This window comes from Mus caroli, unplaced genomic scaffold (assembly GCF_978045245.1).
Source record: "Mus caroli unplaced genomic scaffold, Mus_caroli_1 scaffold_10, whole genome shotgun sequence".
NCBI classification, from domain to species: Eukaryota; Metazoa; Chordata; class Mammalia; order Rodentia; family Muridae; genus Mus; species Mus caroli.
This window is the reverse complement of record NW_028227265.1, coordinates 107,857,469-107,883,064: the sequence shown is the minus strand read 5'-3', so window position 1 is coordinate 107,883,064 and position 25,596 is coordinate 107,857,469. Positions and strand designations below refer to the sequence as shown.

The 25,596-nt window shown below is 40.9% G+C and overlaps 1 protein-coding gene and 1 pseudogene across 1 annotated transcript in view; both read left to right on the top strand.

Annotated features, from left to right (window-relative positions):
• Positions 1–3,276: 3,276 nt before the first annotated feature.
• Positions 3,277–25,596, top strand: part of LOC110300151 (phosphatidylinositol 3,4,5-trisphosphate 3-phosphatase TPTE2-like) — an 82,683-nt gene continuing 60,363 nt past the window's right edge. Inside the window, exons 1-8 of the mRNA XM_085843492.1 lie at positions 3,277–3,350; positions 8,934–8,987; positions 14,590–14,646; positions 15,773–15,817; positions 17,656–17,709; positions 18,747–18,797; positions 23,015–23,062; positions 24,652–24,705. Of these exons, the coding sequence (XP_085699618.1) occupies positions 3,292–3,350; positions 8,934–8,987; positions 14,590–14,646; positions 15,773–15,817; positions 17,656–17,709; positions 18,747–18,797; positions 23,015–23,062; positions 24,652–24,705 (422 nt within the window). The 5' untranslated portion in view covers positions 3,277–3,291. The remainder of the gene's footprint in view (positions 3,351–8,933; positions 8,988–14,589; positions 14,647–15,772; positions 15,818–17,655; positions 17,710–18,746; positions 18,798–23,014; positions 23,063–24,651; positions 24,706–25,596) is intronic.
• LOC110299633 (non-histone chromosomal protein HMG-14 pseudogene) lies at positions 18,907–19,195 on the top strand (annotated as a pseudogene).

Genomic DNA, 25,596 nt, shown 5'->3' with positions numbered 1-25,596 from the left:
AGGTTCCCTGTTTCCATTCATTCTGCTTACTCTCGGGGCTGCTCCCACACACACACCATGACTTTCCCTCCCAGGTCCATCCCTCCCACCCCACTTGTGATTGCTTTCTTCTCTCTCCGAAGTGGGACTGAGGTGTCCTCACTTGGGCACTTCAGCTTGTTGACCTTTTTGAGTTCTGTGGACTGTATCTTAGCATGACTGAACGCCAGAAGACCCAACAAGCAGCTGAAAGAGTCAGATGCAGATAGTTGCAACCAACCAATGGACAGAAGCAGCTGATCCCAGTTGTTTAATTAGGGAAAGACTGAAAGAAGCTGAGGAGGAGGGCAACTCTCTAGGAGGACCAGCAGTCTCAATCTGGACCCCTGAGATCTCTCGAACACTGGACCACCAAACAGGCAGCACACACCAGTTGGTGTGAGGCCACCAATACACATACAGCAGAGGACTACCGTGTCTGTGTTCATTCAGAGATGATACACCTAACCCTCAAAATTCCTAGGCAAATGGATGGACCTGGAGGGCATCATCCTGAGTGAGGTACCCCAATCACAAAAGAACTCACATGATATGTACTCACTGATAAGTGGATATTAGCCCAGAAACTTAGAATACCCAAGATACAAGATACAATTTGCAAAACACATGAAACTCAAGAAGAACGAAGACCAAAGTGTGGACACTTTGCCCCTTCTTAGAATTGGGAACAAAACACCCATGGAAGGAGTTACAGAGACAAAGTTTGGAGCTGAGACGAAAAGATAGACCATCTAGAGACTGCCATACCCAGGGATCCATCCATAATCAGCCTCCAAACTCTGACACCATTGCATACACTAGCAAGATTTTGCTGAAAGGACCCTGATATAGCTGTCTCTTGTGAGGCTATGCCAGGGCCTAGCAAACACATAAGTGGATGCTCACAGTCAGCTATTGGATGGATCACAGGGCCCCCAATGGAGAAGCTAGAGAACGTACCCAAGGAGCTAAAGGGATCTGCAACCCTATAGGTGGAACAAGAATATGAACTAACCAGTACCCCCCGGAGCTTGTGTCTCTAGCTGCATATGTAGCATTGGAAAGAGAGGCCCATTGGTCTTGCAAACTTTATTTGCCTCAGTACAGGGGAATGCCAGGGCCAAGAAGTGGGAGTGGGTGGGAGGGTATGGGGGACTTTTGGGATAGTATTGGAAATGTAAATGAAGAAAATACCTAATAAATAAAAAACAAAAGAGAGAGAGAGAGATTGGAGGCCCCAGGGAGTTTTAGAGGTTAGGTGGGGTGGGGAGTAGGGACATCCACATGGAGACAGGGGCATGAGGAGGAGGTATGGGAAGTGGAGTAGTAGGAAGAGGGAGGGGGAGGACAAAATATGGAGTGTAAAATAAATAAAGTCAAAAAATTGAAAAAAAAATTTTAAAAGATCATCTGTTTCTAATTTCCTGCCGTACAGAATCAAACTCATTTTATCTCCCAGTTCACAACAATCTCAAGACAGCCAGAATCTTTGGTTTGTGGTTGCCATGGCATGGGTTTCTATTTACATATTGCCTTGTTTCTTAGCAACAGATAAAGACCTTGGGGTGAGGGTCTGAGCAAGGATATTCCATTCCGCTCTCTGGAGCTGTGTTGTTATCTCATTCTCACTAGGAGAATTTTAAAAGGGAAAGTTTTAGGGGAAGGTCTGGTGGGTGGGGTTGGGGAACAGAGAGGGTCTTCTGGGGGTTGTTAGGGGTCACTTAAACAAGAAGGTTTGCCTTGTGCTCATCTGGGGAGAGCACAGGTGTGCCTCTTTCTTCCTGGAGGAACACCCAGAGCCTCGACCCTGGACATGGGAACTTTTAGATCAGCAGATGTGGTCCTACCCTTGTTTCTGGCCATGAACTGACGACTGATTTCGTTGACTTACCAAGCTTAATTTGGGGGAAAATTAAAAAGAAAAGAGAATGAAAAAGAGGAAAAGCTGTTATTCTGAAGGGCAGCAGGAGAGAAGACTGGCAGCAGGAACTGGAGTGGACTCAGCTCCCCCTTCAGGTCGAGGGGTAGCTAAGCTGTAAGACTCTAACTTGTGGGTCCCTCTGTCCGGCCCTGCTACAGGGTCTTACTGGAGCTTTAGCGACTTCTGAGCCCAAGCAGCCCAGAAAAAAAGCAGTGCCTTCAGGTAATGGGGTGCAGGACTTGCTGGGGTCCGACCTTCTAGATCTGCCTTTGCCTGGCTCAACCTAGTTCACAACCACGCTACTCTAGGCACTGCCTGAGTGGTGGTAGATTCTGCCTCTCTTGTACATAGCTGTCACTGCTGGAAGGGTGAGGAGTTACAGGTGGCTCTGTCGCAGCCCCCAAATCAAAACCAGCATCTCTGTCTAAATTGATCTATTCATCTTTATGTTTCAAAATTGTTGACTGCATGGCAGATAACCTCCTATTACTAACTTGGCAATATCTGTTTTCTAATGACCTGGAATTTTCTTGCACAACACAAATCCCCTTGTGAACTCTGGGACATGTCTCTCTCTCTCTTTGACCTTGATTATTCTTTGTCTAGACTGTTTCAGGATGAAAATATTGTAATTTATCATGTCGATCTAAAAGTGGTTGGAAGTCAGGCTTTCAGCCACATACCTAATACTCAAAAGGGTGAGGCAGGAAGATCTGGAGTTGCAGGCCAGCTTTGGCTACAAAACTACACCTTGTCAAAGCCACATCAGAAATAATGGAAGAAAAAGAGATTGTATTAACCTTTCTAGACCCATGTAGCAAGTGTATAATCTCTGAAGTGTCTTGTATTTAAACTAAAATGAAAATGTTGAACATCCAACAAATCTGTTCCTGTATTTCTGAAATTGAAATATCAAAAACAGAACTAATGTTTCACCAATATGGCACATTTATACATACTGAAAATCTAAAATTATTAAAACTCCAAGACTTTAGAAATTGGATATACAAGGTTTTTTTTTAAGATATTTTCTTTATTTACATTTAAAATGTTATCTTTTTCCTAGTTTCCCCTCCAAAAGTCCCCTATCCCCTCCCCCTCTCTCTGCTCCCTAACCCACCCACTCCCATTCCTGGTCCTGGCATTCCCCTATACTGGGGCATAGAACCTACACAGGACCTAGGGCCTCTCCTCCCATTGATGACTGACTAGACATGGATATACAAGTTTTATCTTGATTTCAATAATATAAAATATACTTTGAATACATTGAATATAAAATTCATATGTGCCATTTCTATTTTTTTTTATTTTTAGATTAATTGTAAGTTGTTTAATCACAAGACAATACCATGTATGGAGAAAAGAAGAGCCATTTGTATCTCTGGATGGAACACTATGGGTATGACATGTAAGTGACTCCTCCCAATGCACTATGTCTCAGTCTGCGTAAACAGAATCAGGAACGTATGTGCACCTCAATTTATTTATTTATTTATTTTCATTCATTCATTCATTCATTCATTTGCTTTACATCCCAATCACAGCCCCTCACCCCAGTCCCTCCTTTCCTCCCAGTCCCACCCTTATAAGTCCTTTTCTCCATTACCTTCTTTCCTTTCTCCTCAGAAAAAGGGAAGCCCTGCCTCCTTAGGTACCACCTAGCCTGGGACATCCAGTTGTAGCAGGACTAAGTGCATCCTCTTCCACTCAGCTCCCCAAAAGACAGTTCACATAGGGGAAGCAGATCCAATGGCAAGCAACAGAGACAGAGACAGCCCCTGCTCCAATTGTTAAGGGACCCACACGAAGACCAAGATGCACATCTGCTACAAATGTGTAAGGTGTTTAGGTCCAGTCCCGCATGCTCTTTGGTGGGTGGTTCAGTCTTGTTGAGTCCCCATGGGCCCAGGTTAGTTGACTCTGTAGGTCTTCTTGTGATGTCCTTGACCCTACCAGCTTGCTTTCTTCTGTCCCAACTTTCCCACAAGACTCCCTGAGCTCCACCTGATGTTTGGCTGTGGGTCTCTGCATCTGTCTCCATATGCTACTGGATGAAGCCTCTCAGAAGACAGTTATGCTGGGCTCCTGTCTGCAAGCATAATCAGGGGTTGGCTCTCTCCAATAGAGTGGGTCTGAAATTGGACCAGTCACTGGTTGGCCATTCCCTCAATTTCTGTTCCATCTTTATCCCTGCACTTCTTTTAGGCAGGACAAATTTTTGAGTTGAAGGTTTTGTGGGTCAGTTGACGTCCCCCTCCCTGCACTGGAAGTCCTTTCTGCCTCCAGGAGGTGGCCACTTCAGTCTCTCACTGGTAGAAGTGTCAACTAGAGTCACCCAACCATAGACTCCTTAGAGCATTCCCCACTCCCAGTAGTCCCATCGATGCCCCTCACTGATTTCCATTCTCACTCCCAGCCTTTCCTGCCCCACCTCTCCCCACACCTGATCCCCATCCCTGTTCCCCTCCTCCCCTCTCCTCCTCTTCCACCCAGTTTCCCTCATCCATCTACCTCCTATGGCCATCTGTTTCCCCTTCTGAGTGATATTCACAAATCCTCACTTGGTCCCTCTTTATTACTTAATTTCTTTGGGTCTGTGGATTGTAGCATGGTTAGCCTGTATTTTATGACTAATGTCCACTTATGAGTACCTACCATGGATGTCTTCCTAGGTCTGGCTTTCCTTACTCAGGATGATCTTTTTTAGTTCCATCCATTTGACTACAAATTTCATGATGTGTTTGTTTTTAATCACTGAATAGTATTCCACTGTGTAGATGTATCATATTTTCTTTATCCATTCTTCAACTGAGGGACATCTATGTTGTTTCCAGTTTCTAGCTATTACTAAGAAAGCTTATCAACATAGTTGAGCAAGTGTCTTTGTGGGATGGTGGAACATCTTTTGAGTATATGCCCAGGAGTGGTATAGCCGGATTTTGAGGTAAAACTATTCCCAATTTTCTGAGAAACTGCCAAATTGATTTCCAAAGTGATTGTACAAGTTTGCACTTCCACCAGCAATGGAGGAGTGTTTCCCCTTGCTCAACATCATTGCCAGCATGAGCTGTCACTTGAGTTTTTTAATCTTAGCCATTCTAACAGGTGTAAGGTAGAATCTCAAAAATCCTTTTGATTTGCATTTCCTGATGACTAAGGACATTGAACATTTCTTTAAGTGCTTCTGGGCCATTCGAGATTCATCTGTTGAGAATTCTCAGTTTAGCTTTGTACCGCATTTTAAAAATTTGGTTATTTGGTTTGTTGGTGTTCAATTTCTTAAGTTCTTTATATATTTTGGATATTAGTTCTCTGTCAGATATAGGGTCGGTAAAGATCTTTTCCTGTTCTGTAGGCTGCTGTTTTGTCCTATAGATGGTGTCCTCAGCCTTGCAAAAGCTTTTTAGTTTCCTGAGGTCCCATTTGTTAATTGTTGATCTTAGTGCCTGAGCTATTGGTGTTTTGGAATTTGTCTCCTGTATCAGTATGTTCAAGGCAGTTCCCTACTTTCTCTTCTAATAGATTTAGTGTGTCCAGTTTTATATTCAGGTCTTTGATCCGATTGGACTTGAGTTTTGTGGAGGGTGAGAGATACTGGTCTGTTGCATTATTTTACATGTAGACATCCAGTTAGACCAGCACCATTTGTTGAAGATGCTTTCGTTTTTTTATTGGATGGTTTTGGCTTCTTTGTAAAATTAAAATGTATGTAGGTGTGTGGGTTTGTATATGGGTCTTCAATTTGATTCCCTTGATCAACCTGTCTGTTTTTATGCCAATACCATGTGGATTTTATTACTATGGCTCTGCAGTACAACTTGAAATCAAGGATGGTAATACCACCAGAAGTTCTATTGTAGAGGACTGTTTTAGCCATTCTGGGGTTTTTTGTTTTTCCATATGAAATTTGGAATTGTTCTTTCAAGGTCTGTAAAGAATTGTGTTGGAAATTTGATGGGAGTTGCATTGAATCTGTAGACTGCTTTTGGTAAGATGGCCGTTTGTTCAGTGTTAATCCTACTGATTAACGAGCATGGGAGATCTTTTCATCTTCTAATATCTTCTCCAGTTTCTTTCTTCAGAGAATTGAAGTTCTTGCCATATAGTTCTTTCACTTGCTTGGTTAAGTTACACCAAGATATTTTATAGTATTTGTGGCTATTGTAAAATGTTTAGTTTCCCTAATTTCTTTCTCAGCCTGCTTATTGTTCATATAAAGGATGGCTACTGAGTTTTGGGGTTAATTTTGTATCCAGCTACTTGGCTGAAGGTATTTATCAGCTGTAGGGGTTCTCTGGCAGAATTTTTGGGTCACTTACATATACTATCATTTGCAAATAACGATACTTTGCCTTCTTCCTTTCCAATTTGTATCCCTTGATCTTCTTTAGTTGCCTTATTGCTCTAGCTAGAACTTCAAGTATTATGTTGAATTCACAGCCATATAGCACTTATTCCAACATCTTTCAAAGATAATTAAGTGTGTGTGCATGCATGCACACACATGCAGTAGTGTATGAACATATGTCACAGAATATGTGGGAAGGTCAGAAGACAGCCTGGTCCAGTCAGTTCTTATTTTCCACCTTATGAATTCTAAGGATTGAACTTACACTGACACACTTCTGTGACATGTGCCTTCACCCACAGAGCCAGCCAGCCAGCCCCATAATCTTTCTGTTTTGTCATACTTAAGTGTATTTTCCATATTTCTTAAACATCTTTATTTCTTTATATATTGTTCCAAGTACTATATTTTGTCTCAGTACTTATATTTCTCAAGTACCCAATTACGTTGACTTGTAAGTTCATATTCCTTTGAACTGTTGACTGCTCTGTCTGATGACCTATATTGGGGAAGAACTGAAGGCCTACCTGGGATGTTCACAGTCTGCGACTATTGTGCAGCATGGTATGAAAATGTCTTGGTTTAGGTGAGGAATTACAAAGTCACCCTTGTTGAAAGACTGAAGTGCCTTTCTTTAATTTAGTTTCGCATAAAGCAGAGGTAGAGGGCGGAGAGTTCCAGAACCTAGGAAACACTGTAAGCTGGCAACTGCTTGGGCCAGGCTACATCCCCTTCAAACTCCTGGGAATAGGAGCATCGGAGGGGACAATCTTCAGGGGTTGTCCCCTGTGCTTTGGAGATGGTCAGGCTAAGAGAGTGAAGAACCAGTGACTGGTCTTGGACTTTCTCTGAGGTGTAGGCTTCTTTACTCTACCCTAATCCTACCTGGGCAGTCCTGCTGGTGTCTGAGAAAAGACTCTAATGGTCTTCAACCAGGGTGAGAACTTGAAAATACTGGTCTCTGCTTACCCTCAGACTGTCTTTGACAGCCCTTCTCTCCTGGGTATCAGGAGTGTCCCTGCTAGACTCTCCTTGGTCTCTTCATTTCTATTATTTGTTTCTTTTCTTCTTTTGTTTGTTTTTTTCTTTTCTGTTTTTGTTTCCTGAGACGGGGTCTCCTGTAGTTTAGGCTCAGCTCCATGTTGATCAGTAGCCACATATGAATCTGATCTCTGCATCTTCCTACCCCTACCTCACAAGTTCTAGGATCAGTCTTGGGATCGGGTGTACACTATCATAATCACCTTTACTGTTATTTCTTTCTTTTTTTTTTTTTGGTTTTTCGAGACAGGGTTTCTCTGTGTAGCCCTGGCTGTCCTGGCACTCACTTTGTAGACCAGGCTGGCCTCGAACTCAGAAATCCGCCTGCCTCTGCCTCCCGAGTGCTGGGATTAAAGGCGTGCGCCACCACCCCCGGCTTTGTTATTTCTTAAAATGTGTATCTCTAGTCTGTTTCTGGAGTATGCGGTGGAGAGTACCTCGTGTTGGACTCCCTTTTTCCCCCATATAAAAGAAGAATGCATGGTTTCTCAGGTTATCAAAAAGATCATTTGATGTTTTAAATTTTAATATATATCAGTTTATGTTGTTGCAGAATTGTGTGTGTGTGTGTGTGTGTGTGTGTGACAGAGATTCCACAACTAGCCAGATTGGCTTTTAACTCAAGGTTCTCCTGACTCAGTCCCCCAAGAGCTAGGCATACAGGCATGTGCCACCACGCTTACGTTGTGGCATAATAAGTACTAGAAGGCACGATGTCTAAAACCCAGTTGTACGCATGAAATGATGAACAATCAGGCATGAGCTTATTAATTTGACCATTGAAAGATGTGTCTTAGCCGGGCGTGGTGGCGCATGCCTTTAATCCCAGCACTCGGGAGGCAGAGGCAGGCGGATTTCTGAGTTCGAGGCCAGCCTGGTCTACAAAGTGAGTTCCAGGACAGCCAGGGCTACACAGAGAAACCCTGTCTCGAAAAACCAAAAAAAAAAAAAAAAGAAAAAAAGAAAAAAAAAAGAAGAAAGAAAGATGTGTCTTATGTGTGTCAAAATCTCCAGAAGGGAGACTATTTTTATAGAGATCAAACCACCCCCAAACCAGGTTTCGACAGTGGGACATTTTGATTGTGTATTCTACCATTGAGCTACATCTCCTGCCCAGACAAAAGCTTTTAAACGCAATTTAGAATATCTTTAACCTGTCTTTTTTTTTTTTTTTTTTTTCCTGAAAAAGGTGACCAGGAACTTCTCTTGATAGTATGATGTTTGCTGTTCTGGCATTTTCTTTTTCTGTTTTCCTCCATTAGCATTTTGTGGGTACACCTCCTTATTGCTACATTCATGAGTCTGTCTTGCCTTTACAAAGCTGATCTAGAGTTTTTGAATGACATACAAACAGGGAACCAAATGGGAAACCATGATTGTTATCGTTAGATTCCCCATCCTCTCTTCAGTGATCTGCACATGTGTGCAACACACAGAGGTTGCCGCTGCAGGGCTCTCGATTCTGAATTCTGAGTCTCTTTCTTCAGTTCTTTTCTAATTCCTTGTGACTTTTACTTCTTGTCCCCCGAAATCCTCAAAGAAGGAAATGTGATTGCCTTGTAAAATATTTGACTTTTGCCTGTGTTCTCTACTTCTTGGCAGGCCTGCAGAAATTTACAAGATGTATTCTCAGCCCTCCAGAAAAACGGATGATACGTGAGTTGGCGAGACCAGTCTGAGTTATAATGCATTTTGGGAACATAAATAGCACTAATTGGTTTATTTAGAGACAAAAAGCACCAGTATGTAACTTTCTTTTCCTTTCCTTTCCTTTCCTTTCCTTTCCTTTCCTTTCCTTTCCTTTCCTTTCCTTTCCTTTCTTTTCTCTTCTTTTCTTTTCTTTTTTTCTTTCCTCTCTCTCTCTCTCTCCTCCTCTCTTTCTTGGAACAAATTAAAAAAAAAAAGCTGATCACCAGGGGGAAATTTATGATAATTTGTACCTCTTAATAAATAGCAGTCAGAATTCTTAGGATGCTATCAGTATTCCTGCATCTGGCCCCGTCTCAGAAAAGTGCAGGAAGAAGAAAACACTGCTTGGGAATGGAAAGGGTAGGAGAGAAAGGTAGAAGAGCCCCCAGCAGAAGAGGGAGGGGCATAACGGGATCTGAAATGTGCCTCACCTTCCAAAGCTCTGCCACTAGGACGAGTAGGGGTGGCTTCAAACTCAAAACATCAAGTTGGACTGAACCCAAGATCTGGCCTGTGGCTGTCATCCCTTGCTGAGGGGTGGGGCAGTGGGTAAGAGTAAAGGGAGATGGGAGGACTAAGGAACAAGATGTTAGATGGTGCTAGAGGGATGCTAACTAACTAAAACTGCACCATAAAGGGTTGTTCCATAATGTGTCTGGTTCAGTAGTAAATAATTGTTTTCCATCCTGAATCACTCTATTTTAATAGGACTAAAATATTATTACATTTAAAAAACATCATTTGCAGGAAATAGGACATTAACTTTCAAATAACTGATTTAGATTGATTTTAAGAACCAATACAGTGGAGAGAGAGGCCCATTGGTCATGCAAACTTTATATGCCTCAGTACAGGGGAACGCCAGGGCCAAGAAGTGGGAGTGGGTGGGTAGGTGAGTGGCGGGGCGGGGGGGGGGGCACGGTATGAGGGTATGAGGCACTTTTGGGATAGCACTGGAAATGTAAATGAAGGAAATGCCTAATTAAAAAAAGAACTAATACATTTATAAACAGCAGATTAGTTATAACTAATTTGAACTTTTATAAAAACATGGAAACAGGATGTAACCCTGTGTCTTATGACATATCTTTCTATCACTTAGGCACTGTTATCAACTGAGTGCAAAACAGGGCCCTTAGGTGGACTCACTGATGAATTATAAGGTGTAAATGAATAACTGTACATGTGTACATACATGTGCACATGTATTCATTCATGCACATACCAATTGAGATATGGCATATTTGTGGCAGGGACATCTAAGTGAGCATAGAATTTCCTTGGTCCTGTTTCCAATGTTCTCTCACGATAGGGCTCTGCATGGAAAACTTCCTCTAATATGTTACCTGTATGAGACTTTGATGGAGTTGGCCAGTGAATGAGAGAATCCCATGTGGAGCCAGGAGGAGATAGTGGTAACCCTGGGACAGAGGAGACCATGAAAACCAGTCCTGCAAGTGTTCCTTCCCCTGCCAGGCTGCTGCCACCCGGCAAGGCCGGTGCTCTACATCTGTAACCATCATTAGACTGAACAGAGTTCCTGTACCTGTTTTTCCCACATACACAGAGACAAAACAAGCACACACATGCATATGCATACACACATACTCACACACACATCCACTCACATCCAGGAGCATGGGTGAACTGGTTAACATCATTTTAAGTGAAATAAACCAGGTACAAAAAGACAGGTACCACATGGTTTCTCTAACATGTGGAAGCTAGCATTAAAAAACAACAAAACAAAACAAATGAAAAGATGATCTGAAAGCTCACAGGGACACCAGGGAATGGGAAGGGGCTGAACGCAGGGTAGGAAAGGGTACAGGGCAGCCATGGTTAAGGCAGGGCATGTGTGGAGATGCCACAGTAACCCACTGAAGTTCCATTATGTCTGACAGAATTCAGGAAAGAGCTGTCTTGATCTTGTCCTTTCCTTAGTTGAGAGATAAACTGCTGCTTTGACCTCATTTTTGTTAAGTGTGTCTTGGTTTTTTATGTTCCCTCTTGGTTCAGTTTTAAACGTCTTATGACTGGAAAATTCCAATAGCCATATATACTTTTAAACTCTTCCCTATTGATCCTATAGATTTGATTGCTATCTTTTGTGATGCCCATTTTTGCCTCTGATTCTTTTTGGGTCTTTATTTCTTTTAGTTGGGTTTGGAGTTTTGCTGACTTTAAATTTGTTTTGAAATTAATCATATGTTATAATTTACCAAGTATATTTTAAATCATATCATTAAACATGATTTTAAACATGTAAACAATATTTTAAAAAATTGGGAGGCAAGGCTATGGTAGCACAGGCTGGTCTGAAACCTGCAAGCCTGTTCTCTCAGCCTGCCAAGAGAATACAGGAGTACAGCCCAGTTTGTGGTTCGTAATATACAAACACTAACGAGATAGTTTTTATTCTTTTTGAGTACTCAAGTTTTTCTTTCTAAAATTTTGGTTTTTTATGTATATGCTTTTTGTTTTTGTTTATTTTGTTTGGTTACTTTGTTTTATTGTTTGTTTTTGTTTTTAAAAGAAAAAAGTGAATATGAAGTTGGGTGGGTAGAGAAGTGGGGGTCTGGAAAGAGTAATCTCTGTCTCTTATGATCCACTTTTGCTTGATATCTATTTTGTCTGATTTGTGTAATTATTCTCCTTCTTGCTTTTGGTTTCTATTTGCTAAAGACCATTTTCTGCCTTCATTTCTCCTCTTACTTTCAATGTATATGTTCTGTTGGTGAGATTATATTTTTTTCGTTCTCTGTTTTGAGAACCAAACCAGGGTTTCAAGGATACTGGAACATTAATTACTCCACTATAAAAGGACACACTTAGCACTGAGATAAATTTGTGGCAGACAATAAACTTTGAGTGTTTTACAAAGTCTAATAAACCTGTATTTTTGAATTAGAAATCCAAAGTCATTTCATTTAATATGATTATTGAAAATTATCTGAAATTTCAGTCAGTTCTTTGTTGCCTTAAATAACAGATGTCCATTTCTTCCATTAGTTTTCTTAGAAGTCTGACGCCTTACAGTGTGTGATTATTTCTTAATTCCCATTTGGTTGTCTACTCCTTTAGTGAAATTTCCTGTTTGCCTTGTCTTAGGATTCTATTAGTTTTTGTTTTCTCTTCTGTAGGTGGGATTCCTTTAAATGTCTTCTGTAAAGCTGGCCTAGTGGTCATAGGTTTCTGTAGTTTCTGCCTTTATGATTTGTTTGATGCAGGAATCTCGGTTGACAGTTGCCATCTTTTCAAAGGATTTCAGATGCACAAATTTATACTCTTCTGACTTTTAATGTTTCTTCTAAGAATTCTGATGCTATAATGACATCTTTGTAAGGGACTTTGAGCTTCTTAGCAACATTTGGTGTTTTATATTGTCTGTGCTTTTATTAGTTAAACTATATTATGTTGTGGAGAGGTTATTTTTTGGTCAAGTCTACTTTTGGTTCTAAAAGTCTCCTGTACTTAGCTGTCTGTATTTTCCTAATGTTTGAGAAATTCTCTGTTACTTCAGTGAATATGTTTTCTGTGCCATTAGCCATAACTTCCATTCTGATCCGTACCTATGCCCAATATTCATTTGAACTTTTAATGGCATCCCGAGATCTTGCATTTTCTGTTCACTCCTTTTAAAATACTGTTTTTATTTTTACTGTTTGAATGTTCTAATTTGCCAATATTAATACTGTCTACAAGTCCTGCTTTTCTTTGACTTTGTGAGATTATACGTTGAGTTATTTTAAACTTTCACCTCCTAAGCTTTTCGATCCCAGTTGTTTCCCCTGCCCAGAATCCATCTCCTTACTGAATTGCTTTTTCATATCTTTTGTTCTCTTCCCTAATTTAATCAGCTGCTTATTTATGTGTTTTTAAATTATCGATAATCTAAACAGTCATTCTTTTAAATTATTTATCTGGCATTTAGTCTAATTTTATAACTTTGGAGTCTGTTTCTAGAGTACTTTTAGTTTTTGGAGAAGCCATGTTGCCTGGGTTTTGAAATGTCTTGTGTTTCTTAAGATCTTTCTTATAAAGCAATCTTCCCTTGGGATGCCCAGGGAAATCAATTTGCAGCGTTGAGTGTTAATTCCAAATGAACTTAGTATCATTTCTTTAAAGCTTCCTTGGTGATGATTAGCGGCTCTGACACAGTGTGGCTGTGCTGGAGCCTATGTGGCCCATTTTCTCTGTAGGTTTCAAGAAGAGTGGAGTCTCTCTGGAGTGGAGGCAGGTGTTGGTAGACAGCTGTGCACATAGGGTATGCATGCTGTGTTTACTTCCCTAGACTTTCAGCAATATGTAGTCTGAAAAGTTATGGGAGTTACCAATGCCTAGGGCACATATTGATGTAGTATAAGGAGAAGTTGTGTATTCTCTTCTGCTGCCATGGATGTAAAACGGAACCTGGCTCTTTGGGTCTTCCCTCTTTGTGCCTATTTGAGGCAGAGATAAGGAGTGGATGCTTTTATCTACCTTATTATTGAAGGTTTGAAATATTTTCTAAATTCAGTCAGTACTGTATCATAGCTGGATTGAGGTATGGTTTCTTAAAAACAGGGATGGAAGGATATCTTAGTAACAAAACACATACTCAAATACTCAGGGCACTGGGTTCTCGTCCCAACACCTCCCAGAGAGGAGAAAACAAGGAGCAGAAACAATCATAATGTATGAACAAACTAGATACAAAAACACAGTTACAAGCAAAGGTAGCTAATACCATTACATCAAATATCAGTAGAAAAAACAATGGCAAAATAATGTAGAATAGGTAAAAAAGTAACTAGTTCGTGAAAGTAAGAATTTAAAGAACTAAAAGGCACAGCACATAGGGCCAGTAAGGTGGATCAGTGCTTAATGGTGCTTTGTCCCAGCCTGATGATTGGACTTTGTTTCTAGTGATCCACAGGATGGATGGAGAAAGTCAGCTCTCACAAGCTGTGGGTCAAGGGAAACAGAAAGGAGTTTTATTTCCAATTCGTGGCAATCATAACACTTTCTTATCATGAGCTACACAACAACAAGCAATCCCATTGTTTGTTTCTGTGGCTTGGGGCAGAGCATGTGGCATGCCATTCTACTTATCATTTTGATAGGAGCCCACAATTATACAAGGTTCCATAGACATTGCATTAATTTAATAAGAATATATGTGTTATTGTTGATCCTGTATTGCTATGCTCTTCTATTTCCAGTAAAAGTGTGTGTGTCACCAGAGAAGCCCCTTATTGCAGTAAGCTGTGGATAATGAATGATCAGTTGGTCAAAATGCCAGTAACAAGTCACTATGAATGTTCTCTCTCTCTCTCTCTCTCTCTCTCTCTCTCTCTCTCTCACACACACACACACACACACACACACACACACACACACATACACATATTTCTGAGCATGGCTCACGTTTCCATTCTGGTAACCTGAAGCCATAGCTTAAGCTTCTGTTATGAGCCTCACGATTTATTGTATAGAACTTATTTTTGAACCCTATAGGGAAAATCATGAATCCTGTGATACTGTCTGACTTTGTTCTTTATGTACATAATTTTTGGCTTGTTCACAGAAACAAAAAGGTGTCAGCGAGTGCTTCAAGGTCCAATAAACTAAATGACAGCACTGGGTAAGTTGACCTTTTCCACCTCTGAATGGAAAACCTTTCTAAAGTAGTCATCGCAATGCATAGCATGCGGGGCAACCACTGAGCATCTGTGTGCAGTGTTTCTGACTAAGGACTAAGTACACAGTGATGGTCCTGAGCAAAAGACACTTGATCACAGTCTGCTGAGAGCTCTAGGGTCTAAGCAGCCCAAAGCCTTAGTTAAACTGTTAAAATGCCTAGGCGTGCTATTCACAAAGATCCAGGGAGAGGAGAATCTCATTCAGCAGCAGAGGTAGGATCAGTGGGCAAAGAAAAGTATTCCAGGGCTTTGCTTCAGCTTGAGCCAGCCAGTGTGGGAGAAGCCACGCCCACTGGCATACAAAAGCACCTCCATAGTTGAGGGCTTTTGACCAGATCTGCCTCAGGAATTCTCTTATACTGAGCTGGCCTCAGATCTAGGCAGAAAGCAATTGGTTACCCCCATAGCACCCATGCCCTGATCGCCCATCCTGCCTGCAGGTCAGTATTGTGGTGTGTAGTGCCTAGCACTAATTATTAAGACCACTGGCGTGTTTTCTCCCACGTGCAACCTGGGTCCACCTCCTTTCACTATAAAAATGATTGCAGGGAGGAAGTTTCTGGTCAGTTCCAGACTGATTTTCCCCTGTTCTATACCTAGAGTGTGCAGTGTCTTCAGCAATAGAGATTTACTATACAGACCTGGTGGGAAACCCAAAGCAAATCTCTGCGTTGCTTTGGGTGTCCCTGGGACCTTCTGGAACATTTCATTCTTACCCAGGGACATAACCCATGTACTCTGGAAGCAGCATTGTCCACTCATGCAGGGTACCTCCATTTAAAAAAAAAAAATTAGCTGAGATAGCAGTGGGTTTCCATAAGAATTTTCACACAGCCTTAGTGCTAAGTAACCCACCCCACCCCTCTCTCCCCTGTTATGTCAAATTCCTTTCTTCTTTCCTTCCTTTCTTCCTTTCTTTCTTTCTTTCTTTCTTTCTTTCTTTCTTTCTCTTTCTTTTTCTTTTTTTTTTTTTTTTGTTCAACCAATTTATAAGTCGTAGGAAAATGTACTGAGAAGTAATTCTGTGGTTTAAATGGTATTTGATTATGTATAATTTTAATTCTCTAGCTACGACACAAATGAACAGACAACACTAATCACTAATGGGAGCAGGTCAGTGACATATATATGTCTATTTTAAAGAAAAGAGATATTAAGCATAGAATAGTATTTCTAAAGTATGGTACTGCCAGCTTCTGTATATCATATTCCTTCTTGTTTTGGATCTAGCTGAATAGTGAGAAACATACCATGAGAAACCCCCTGTGTGAGAGAACAGACTAGAAGTTGTAGTAAGTAGTAGTAGCTTCAGGAATAAAGCACTGCAAACTAGGTAGGTTAAACAATAGCAATGCATCAAGCGCCCCTCGGGGGGGAGCAGTCGGTCTGTTATAAGGTGCCTGCGAGCAGGCTCCATCTTTTTTTTTTTTTTTTTTTTTTTTTTTTTTGGTTTTTTGAGACAGGGTTTCTCTGTATAGCCCTGGCTGTCCTGGAACTCACTTTGTAGACCAAGCTGACCTCGAACTCAGAAATCTGCCTGCCTCTGCCTCCCGAGTGCTGGGATGGCTAGGCTCAATCTTTTTGAGGGCCTCTTCTTTTTTCCCCAGGATTTGCATTCCTTGGCATGTGGATTCACCCTCCATGCCTCTGTCTCAATTTGTAGTTAGCATTCTTCCCATGGGTGACTTATTTTAAAGTGTCCATCTCTATACAGATACCATTCATTAAGACAGTTTATTAGTGCAGTCTCATCTCATAAGTGTTTATGCTTGAAATGACTGTCTCCAGATAATGACAGGGATTAGGACATCACAATTTAGTTTTGGTGACAGCATTCAAAATGAGGAGAAATCTACTTGGGATAAGGGCAGCGGTAACAATCAAAGGTGGGCTGTGGAGCTCCAACTGAAAAGATAGGTACTAAAATTGTCCCTAATCCACAAAAAAACTGGGCTGGGATGATGACCCCAGAAAAATGTACCATCATTTTAGAGTGAGCTGTTAAACTCTGATGGGCAGAAAAGACACAAGTAGTCTGTGAAAATGAGCATGTGATGAGAATTCAGAATCAGAATTTGGGCAAGGTCAAGGTAATGTGTACTGAAGTAAATTTGAAATAATATCACTGCAAAAGGCACTTTTTCATTCATTCATTAATTTATTTATTCATTTTACATCCCCATCACAGCCCCCTTTCCCTCCTCTTCTCCTAGTCCCACCATCTCACCCCTTTCCTCCCACTCCTCCCTTAGACAAGGGGAGCCCCCTCCCTCCCCTGGGTACCACTCTGCTCTGGCAAGTAGCATCAGGAATAAGCACATCCTCTCCCACTGAGGCCAGGCAAGGCAGCCCAGCTAGGGGAACGGCACCCCAAGGCAGGCAACAGAGTCAGAGACAGCCCCTGCTCCAAACGCTAGGAGACCCACATGAAGACCAAATTGCACATCTGCTACATATGTCATTTTGATTTTCATTTCCCTGATGACTAAGGACACTGAACAGTTTTTTAAGTGCTTCTCAGTCATTAGAGATTCCTCTGTTGGCAAAAAGCCCATACACATTTGCACTAAGTTAATAGTTAAGTCTAGACATACTGCTGTTTTCACGGGCATAAGATAATCTTCTGTCAGTTTTGTTTAGTTTTTGACAGTCTTACTCTGTAGTCATGTACCCTGTGCTTGCCTTGTAGGCTGGCCTTGAGCTCTTGGCAGTTTCCCTGCCTCAGCCTCCTTATTGCTGAGACTATGAGGCTTGATACCTGGCCAGATACCATAACATACAAAGGCATGTTCCTAATCAGAATGCCATACCACATTCAAATAACAATCTGCATATGGGTGTTTAAAGATCAACCAGCTAATGTTTAGAGTAACTGTAGTTTATTTTTTAACCTAAAAAAGTACGTAAAAAATATGTTTTGTGAATGATACTGTACTTTTATAATCCCTTAGTTTGTCATATCCAGATGAAATAAAATCAAATTATGCGGACCCCATCAGTACAAAGTGAGTTAAAAATATATTTATACATGCATAAATATGTGACTATGTATATGCGTATATAAATTTATATAATGACGTGCACACTACACAAACATTGACCAGTAAAAGACAAAAGTTGACCTTAAATGAAGGTTGAACAGGACATAAGTTTCTCACCCCCTAAAGCGTAAGGAATGCTGAAGGAGAGTGGATAGAGAGAATGTGACGAAGGGCGTGTGTGCTGTGCAGCCTAATCGTCAGGGTATGACGTGATGACATCACAGCCGCTGTCATCGCCTGCCTTGAGTCTGCATGAGTCTGTGCCTGATAACAGTCATTCGTGGCAGGTGCAGGGGAAGAAGGGCTGTGAGGGCCTGTGTTGTCTGTCGATGGCTGCTAGAAAAGGAGTCATGGCCATTGTCCACAGTTTGTGTGGCCACAGGGGAGAAGCCTAGTACCCCGTTGGCTAGTCCCATACCCATGCCCACGTGGGTGGCCCTGATTAAACTCAATGTGTCACAGAACAAAAGCAAAGAGACATAGAAGTGGTAAGGGGCTTATCTGGAGAGAAGCACTTGGAGGGATGGAAACGGGAAAAGAGATGAGAGACCAGAATGCACTCTATACATATAGGGCACAGTCAAAGAATAAACCTAACTTAGAAAACAAAACAGAGAAGCTGGAGTCTATAAAGGTCTACCCTCAGTTATACATGTGACAAAAACCAAGTGCTTACTTGCTATGTCTGTATAAATCACTCTCAGTGAGATGCTTTGGATGGGGAGATGTCAGGATTTCTCACCCTAAATAACAACCAATACATTGGACATGTTCTTATTTATTAAATAAGACACTAACAGTGTAGACTGAAGAGAGAGAGATTTCTAAGTTCTCCTGCGGTGGGAGGCTGGCACGCCCACCGTTAGATTAGTTGGAGCCACTGCCTTCCATCTACAGCTACTTCATTCTATCTCACAGGGAAGAAAGGAACGCCAGGGTTGAAAGTCAGAAGGCAGAGTCATATGCACTTTTTACTGACTATGTGCTTTTCAATAATTTAGAACATATACAAATGATTCGTCAGTATACAACCCTGGGGGAGCTTCGAGCAGGTGAGTGAACTGAATTAAAAACATACACCCAGCAGTTTGTGTGGTGGTGCTAGGTGGTGCAGTCTGGTGACAGATCCAGCATTGCACGTGTCTCCCACTCCATGCCTAGATGCCCAAGAGGAAGGTTAGTGGATGGAGCATCGAAGGAGGAGCCCAAGCATTGCTCCACAAGGCTGTTGGCCAAGCCCATCCCTGCCAAGGTGGATGTGAAGCTGAAAAAGGCCACAGGAAAGGATACATCATCAGACAAAAAAAAGTGCAGACAAAAGGGAAAAGGGGAGCAAAGGGCAGATAGGCTGAAGTGGCTGACCAGCAAACCACACATCTGCCTGCAGAAAATGGAGCCGGAAAACCAGAGTCCAAATTCCAAAGAAGAGAAAGAAGCCGGGTCCCACTGAGCCTCCATCACATCTGTCAGTGGTCCCTGCCTCCCTTCTTGTACAACCCAAAGGAATATTTTTATCAACTATTTTGTAAATTCGAGTTTTTTTTTAATAACTCTAAAAACATTTTTACAAGGTGAGGGAATCCTACCTCATCCTTTTTGTATGTGTGTGTAAATGGTTTGTTTTTAAGTGGTTAAATCATTTGTTGGTTGTTTATTTTTTGGAACAATCAGAAAACATCAGGATACTGAATCAGGAGAGGCTGTGACCGTCTCGGGGGTCACCATAATATTCCACAGAAGGGGCTAATTGTATATCCTAGAGTACAAAGCATACTAAATGGCAGTTTGGTTTCTTAGTCCTGCATTCATGTCTGGAATAGTTTCAGTTCTATCTAGTTCCGTGTTTCTAGTAGAACCATTTGGTAAGAAAGCCAGTCCTTGGCCCTTGCCCTGTCAGAACTGTGATGTCTGTGGTCGTGGCAGTCCATTTTCCTAACAGTTGTGGTAATGTGCTGTGAAAGATGGAAGTCCTGAGTCTGTTCTGTGTGTGGCATAAACCTGTGAGTCGGTGGAGCTGAGGATTCCAGGCATTTGGTTGTTAGGAGAGGTCTTAGGGAAACTTGCTGAGTTTGAGGCTGGAACATCACTGGAATAAGTTAAAGAGAAACAATACGTAGCTCTTCATTGGGTCCATGAATGCAATATGTGACTCTTGAGATTTTGGTTATGTGTGTTAAAATTGCAATGTCTGTGTACTCTGCTCCTTGAACCAATAAAATCTCAGTTGTGAAAAAGTAAAAAAAAAAAATGCCACCCATATGTATGCTTACATATATACACATGTAAATACATGTATGTTCATACACAGATCTATAAGCTTCTAGCAACATGTTTTCATATATATGTATACATATATATTTTTCATATAAATATACTTTTATATAGACATGTTTCAAGTATATACATATCTACATATACATATATATGAAAACACACACAATCCCCACAAAAACCATGGAAGAAGTTGAGATTTGACAAAACTACTTCAAGAATATCTTTGACATCATCATGACTTTTAAGCTGTTTCTAACTAGTCACATTGTATGACTTGCAGTTGACTGAATTTATTTTGAACCAAACCGAGGAAGAAAGGATGCAGACAATCTGTCACCTTAAGTAGTGGCCAAACCCTTAGAAAGCATTCAGAGTTCCTTTAAGAGACCAGGCGAGTGTGAGCTAGGACAGGAGAAAATCTGATTGGGAGAAAAGAGGAAGCAAAGACAGACAGAAACAGATAGACAGACAGATAGGCACATACACACAGAGACAGAGACAAAGAGGAGACAGAGAGACAAAGACAGACAGACACACACAGTCAGAGATACAAAAAGAGGAGGGGGGGGAGAGACCCAGTGTTCCAGACCTCCCCTATCATTTTGCAGAGAGATCTCTGTCAGAATAGCAGGTACTTAGCTATAATTCATGCAGGAAACACCGCATGATTGGTAGAAGTAATGCTATAATAAAGGCTCTTGGTAATCATAAATTGAGACAAGAAGGTGGTTTCTGTACAATCTGCAGGTGAAATCCAAGAGAAGTACAATGGAGAAAGACTATTACACTTCGAGATTAAAGTAACCATTACTCACATTCTTCTCCAGTTTTACAGATTTGAGATCTTCAAATAAATCTCAGGCTCAAATTCATGACATATACACGAACATCTCAATATTAGGTTATTGAGTTGTAGAACAATTGTTACTATATAAATGTAATTTTAGAATTATATGTAAAACTTTTAATGTAAAAGAAAGCTTAGACTTATAATTCATGTATGATCATGTATTTTTGTATTCCTTTAGCCCACATGCAGGTACATCACTATCAATGATATTTGATGGAATCACCATATAAAATGCAAACGAAGACCTATATCAATGTATTTATATGTTCACACTTCTCCAATATGCTTGCACACATACAAACCCAAGTATTAAGGTAGAGCAGACACACATACCCACAAACAAGAGCCGCTTTGATCACCATGTCCTTCCTATCACCTCTTAACTCGGTTGAAAGTTCGAGCAATCACTAGCTAACTAAGGCCTAAGGAAATTTTCTGCTGGGTTGAATGAAGGGAAGAGAAATCAAGGAGGGACTGGCAGAAGACAGGGGTCATGCTATGGACAAACATTCAACAAAAATGATTAGAGGTAATGGTAATGGGAATGGACCTTAGATGTCCCCTGGCAGGGCACTGCCATCACAGAAGGCTGGCATCCTAAGCCCTGCCTACTGTACCACAGATGGAGCCCCTTCCTCAGATTCTATAGATACTTCATCTTCACCTCATATTTTCACCATAAATGAAACTAAGGAAGACTTAAAACCTGTAGGAAGAACAAGCGTCTATAAACTATAGCTAGATTTTAAATAAATCCCATTTTAAAAAATCCTGCTAGATGTTGGAATTAATAGTTGCCTAAATATAGGTGAGTTGCTGTTTTTACAGCCCTACAAGACTCATTATCACCACATAGAAATAACCTCTCTTCTAATATAAAAATACCAAATTTGAATTGGCAATATGCATGGATATTTAAAACTCATTCAGTGCATGACTCAGAACTCACAGAATTAATGTAGTTATCTGATTCCAGAAGCTATTTGTATTTATACCTGGTACTTGACTATACTTTTGCATACTTTAGCTCACACATGAATGAATTGTGAAGGTCAAGTTACACATTAATTTCAGACAGCACACACACTTACATGTAAACACTCACCTAAGGGCACATGCTTCCACGAATAAATATGTACACACATGGTACACAAAGCTTAGAGTCCTGAAAAAAAAGGGGAAGGTTCAGTTTTGTAAAATCTACTCTGCACAGTATTCTTGACAATACAGAGTATGTTTATCACTGTGTCTAAGTGTGTCTGTGGGTAACGTTCTCTCTCTCTGATCAGATTGGTTGAAAGGAGGCTAGATGATGGTTAGCATGCTTCTTCAGGTCTATATGAGAGGGGGAGGTTCTGGCTTCAACACGTTTGTATGCCGTTAGAGGGTCATAGCTAATATGAATTTAAAAGGGTCTGTGAACTTATAGTTTTTCATTATTATAATTTACTTTCAACTCTCCCATGATGACCTGGTATTATTTATCTAGGTTGGACTCTACAAGGAAATGTGTATGTGTTATAAACTAATAAAGAAAACACACATACAGCAAACACATTTATCCACAGAAACATAAAATAAAATGAGAGGTCTATCTCTTGAGTGGACCAAGAGATGAGAAAACCTTTATTAAAAAAAAAAAAAGGTAATTAACAGTAGACAGGAGCATTGTAACTCTAGGTATGAAAACAAAAACAAACAAACAAACAAAACAAAAAATGGAACTGTTGAAAGTTTAGTGTGTGCCTTGCTCTCCAATATCCGCCACCATTTAGAACTAGTGCTCCAGACCTCAGACCATCATTGTATTGGATGGGGACGCTGCCTGAGGTCTCAGCTACCTGATCCTATATCATGGTCAGGTAATTCAGCAAAGGTGGGTGAAAAGAAGGGGCTAACAGAGGGAAGATCCTTTAAGTGAGACTGAAGAGCTGAGTGCACAGAAAAGGCTAACATTCGCTAGTGTTCTGTCAGGCTTGACAGTAAAGATGCAACTGTGTGTCAGTCTTGAGTTACTTTTAGAGGAGGACTCCTTGTAACCATATAAGGCAGCATCTGTATGGGAAACATTGTATCACATTCCAAATAACGTGTCTCTGAGATGCGATTACATCTTGCCTTACTATGTCTGTTCTTACCCTTTAGCACAACCCTGTATGAACTGAATTCCTTGAGTGAAGTATCAAAAGAAATGTAAGTTATACATTAATACGTAGATAGATGTGTGTGTGTGTGTGTGTGTGTGTGTGTGTGTGTATGTATGTATGAGTATATGTGTGTGTGTACATATGTGCTTGCATACACATGTACAGACAGGATTATATCCGTGTTACTCATTGCCAAGAGCATCCACACTATCACCAGTTCCCTTTTAAAACTGTTTCTGATGTCCTCTCATGAGTATTCTTTGTCTTTTGAGTCATGTAGAAAAGAGAACAAACCATAAAGGAAAGTCTCCTTACTTCTGTTATTCGGCACCTTTAGTTCCTATGTAAAATGTTCTACTCACAAATCAAAGGAATCCTCTTTACAGCTAGGAGGAGGCAGCAATGGGCTGGGATCAGGGGTGACCACAGTACATTAGAAGGGCACCAGGAGATCCTGAATCTTTCTCTCACCCTCACCCGTCTCCAGAGCTCTGCCAAGGTGGTTCCGATGCTCCAAACATGCAATTTCCTTGGATGGAAGTTTTGCCTCAGAACTTGCTCAGCACGTGCAAGACCTCGGAACTATCGTATCCCCAGCATTGCTAAGAATAATTAAACATATATGAACACATACTTACGTGGACATCTGAACTCGCACATTTGCAAGGCACACACTAAACTTTCAACAGTTCCATTTTTTATTTTGTTTTGTTTCTTTGTTTTTGTTTTCATACCTAGAGTTACAATGCTCCTGTCTACTGCTAATTACCTTTTTTTGTAAAGGTTTTTTCATCTCTTGGTCCACTCAAGATTGATTGAGAAAGCCTTGATTGCTTGGTGCCCCCTATCCCCTTTGGCCCCTATAACCCTTCCACCTTCTCTTCTGCAATTTCCATAGCTCTAAGGGGATGAATCTAATGGAAACATCCTCTTTTAAAGCTAAATGTTTCAAGGTCTCTCTTTCCCTCTCCCCCCCCCATAGATAGATAGATAGATAGATAGATAGATAGATAGATAGATAGATCAAGGCAGGCATCTATGACTATAGCAGAAAGTCATTGGGAGTCATTGCATTGCTACAATCCTTCGTAGAACAGTTGTATTTGGTTTTGCCCTTGGTCCCTGAGCTATCTTGTACTTGGTCACCCAAGCAGTTTTGGGTATGGGTCCCATCTCATGAGTGGGCCTTAAATCATATCAGATAGATGTTGGTGACTCCCACAAGCTTTGTGCCATCATTGCCCTAACATATTTTACAGGCAGGACACCATTGTAAGTCAAAATGTTTGCATATGGGCTGGGGGGTTTGCATTTCTCCTTTGGTAGAGTACATAGTACCTCCCTGTACTAAGGACGCTGACATGCAGGGTGGAAGGCTCTGTGTAGGCACTAACTTGACTTCTCTGTGTTCAATGAGTTATGTAGGTGTTCTCTTCAGCAATTGGGTCTTGCTGACAGTTTATGGTTTGTAGGAAGAAAATATAAACATTTTCAAATAACAGACTTCCATGTGCGGAAATGTTAGCCAGTCTATAGTTTGTAGAATAATTTAAGTGAATTTCAGCCAGAAAGTTGAATCTTGGAAACTGCATAGCATCTGACTGTATGTTTTTCTTATATATATATATTGTCTAGCATTACCCAGGGAGAATCTGCTTTACTACGTGATAAAGAAGCTACCAGCGAACTGTGAGATGTACTAAAATGTTAAAAAATGCATCAGTAATTAGTAATGAAAATTATATGGATAGAAATACATGCTGTGTGAAGTTTCACAGGGATACATACAGCAGATGCAGCCACACACACACACACACACACACACACACACACAGAAGCAGAGATACACACAGCAAATGTAACCTTATACACAGGAGAACAGATGTAACCTTATACATATACACAGGGGCACAGATGCACACAGCAGATGTAACCTTATACACAGGGGCACAGAGAGAGACCAAGACTTGGAGAATCATAGACATGGTCCTAGCATATAAATGAGCCCTGCTATCATTTTGGACAATTTGGATAGAAGAGATAACATCTCACAGAGCCATACTTTTCTGCTCCTAGTATGTTTAACGTCAGCTAAAATGATTAGGAGAATGTCCAGGTTTAAATGTTATTACACCAAGTAAACAGGAAGAGACTCCTGTTTGGAGTGACAAAATACCAGGGAACACTTGGTGGAAAAGAATATAAATAATGAACCCATGATGTGTCCGTCGCCCTCCAGATCTCAGCTACTAGATGAAGCGGGTACCCCCAAACCAAGACTATCATATCCTGAAGGACTTTGGATCATGTCTAAGAGACCCTTTCTGGTGTGGTAAAAACAAAGGGTGAGGGTAAGAAGGTGATCGGGGGTACTTAGCAAGCAAGGTATTAGATGTGAGAGGCTGGAATAGCTGCTATGCACTAAATTAGATGTGAAATTTTTCCACCATAACTTTTATGCATTGGTTCATAGCAAGGGTCTTATTTACTTTTTAATTTTTTTCTTTTCTTTGGTGTTTGATTTTTTTGAGTCAACATCTTGCTATACAGCCCAGGCTGAATTTGATATTGTGATCCTCT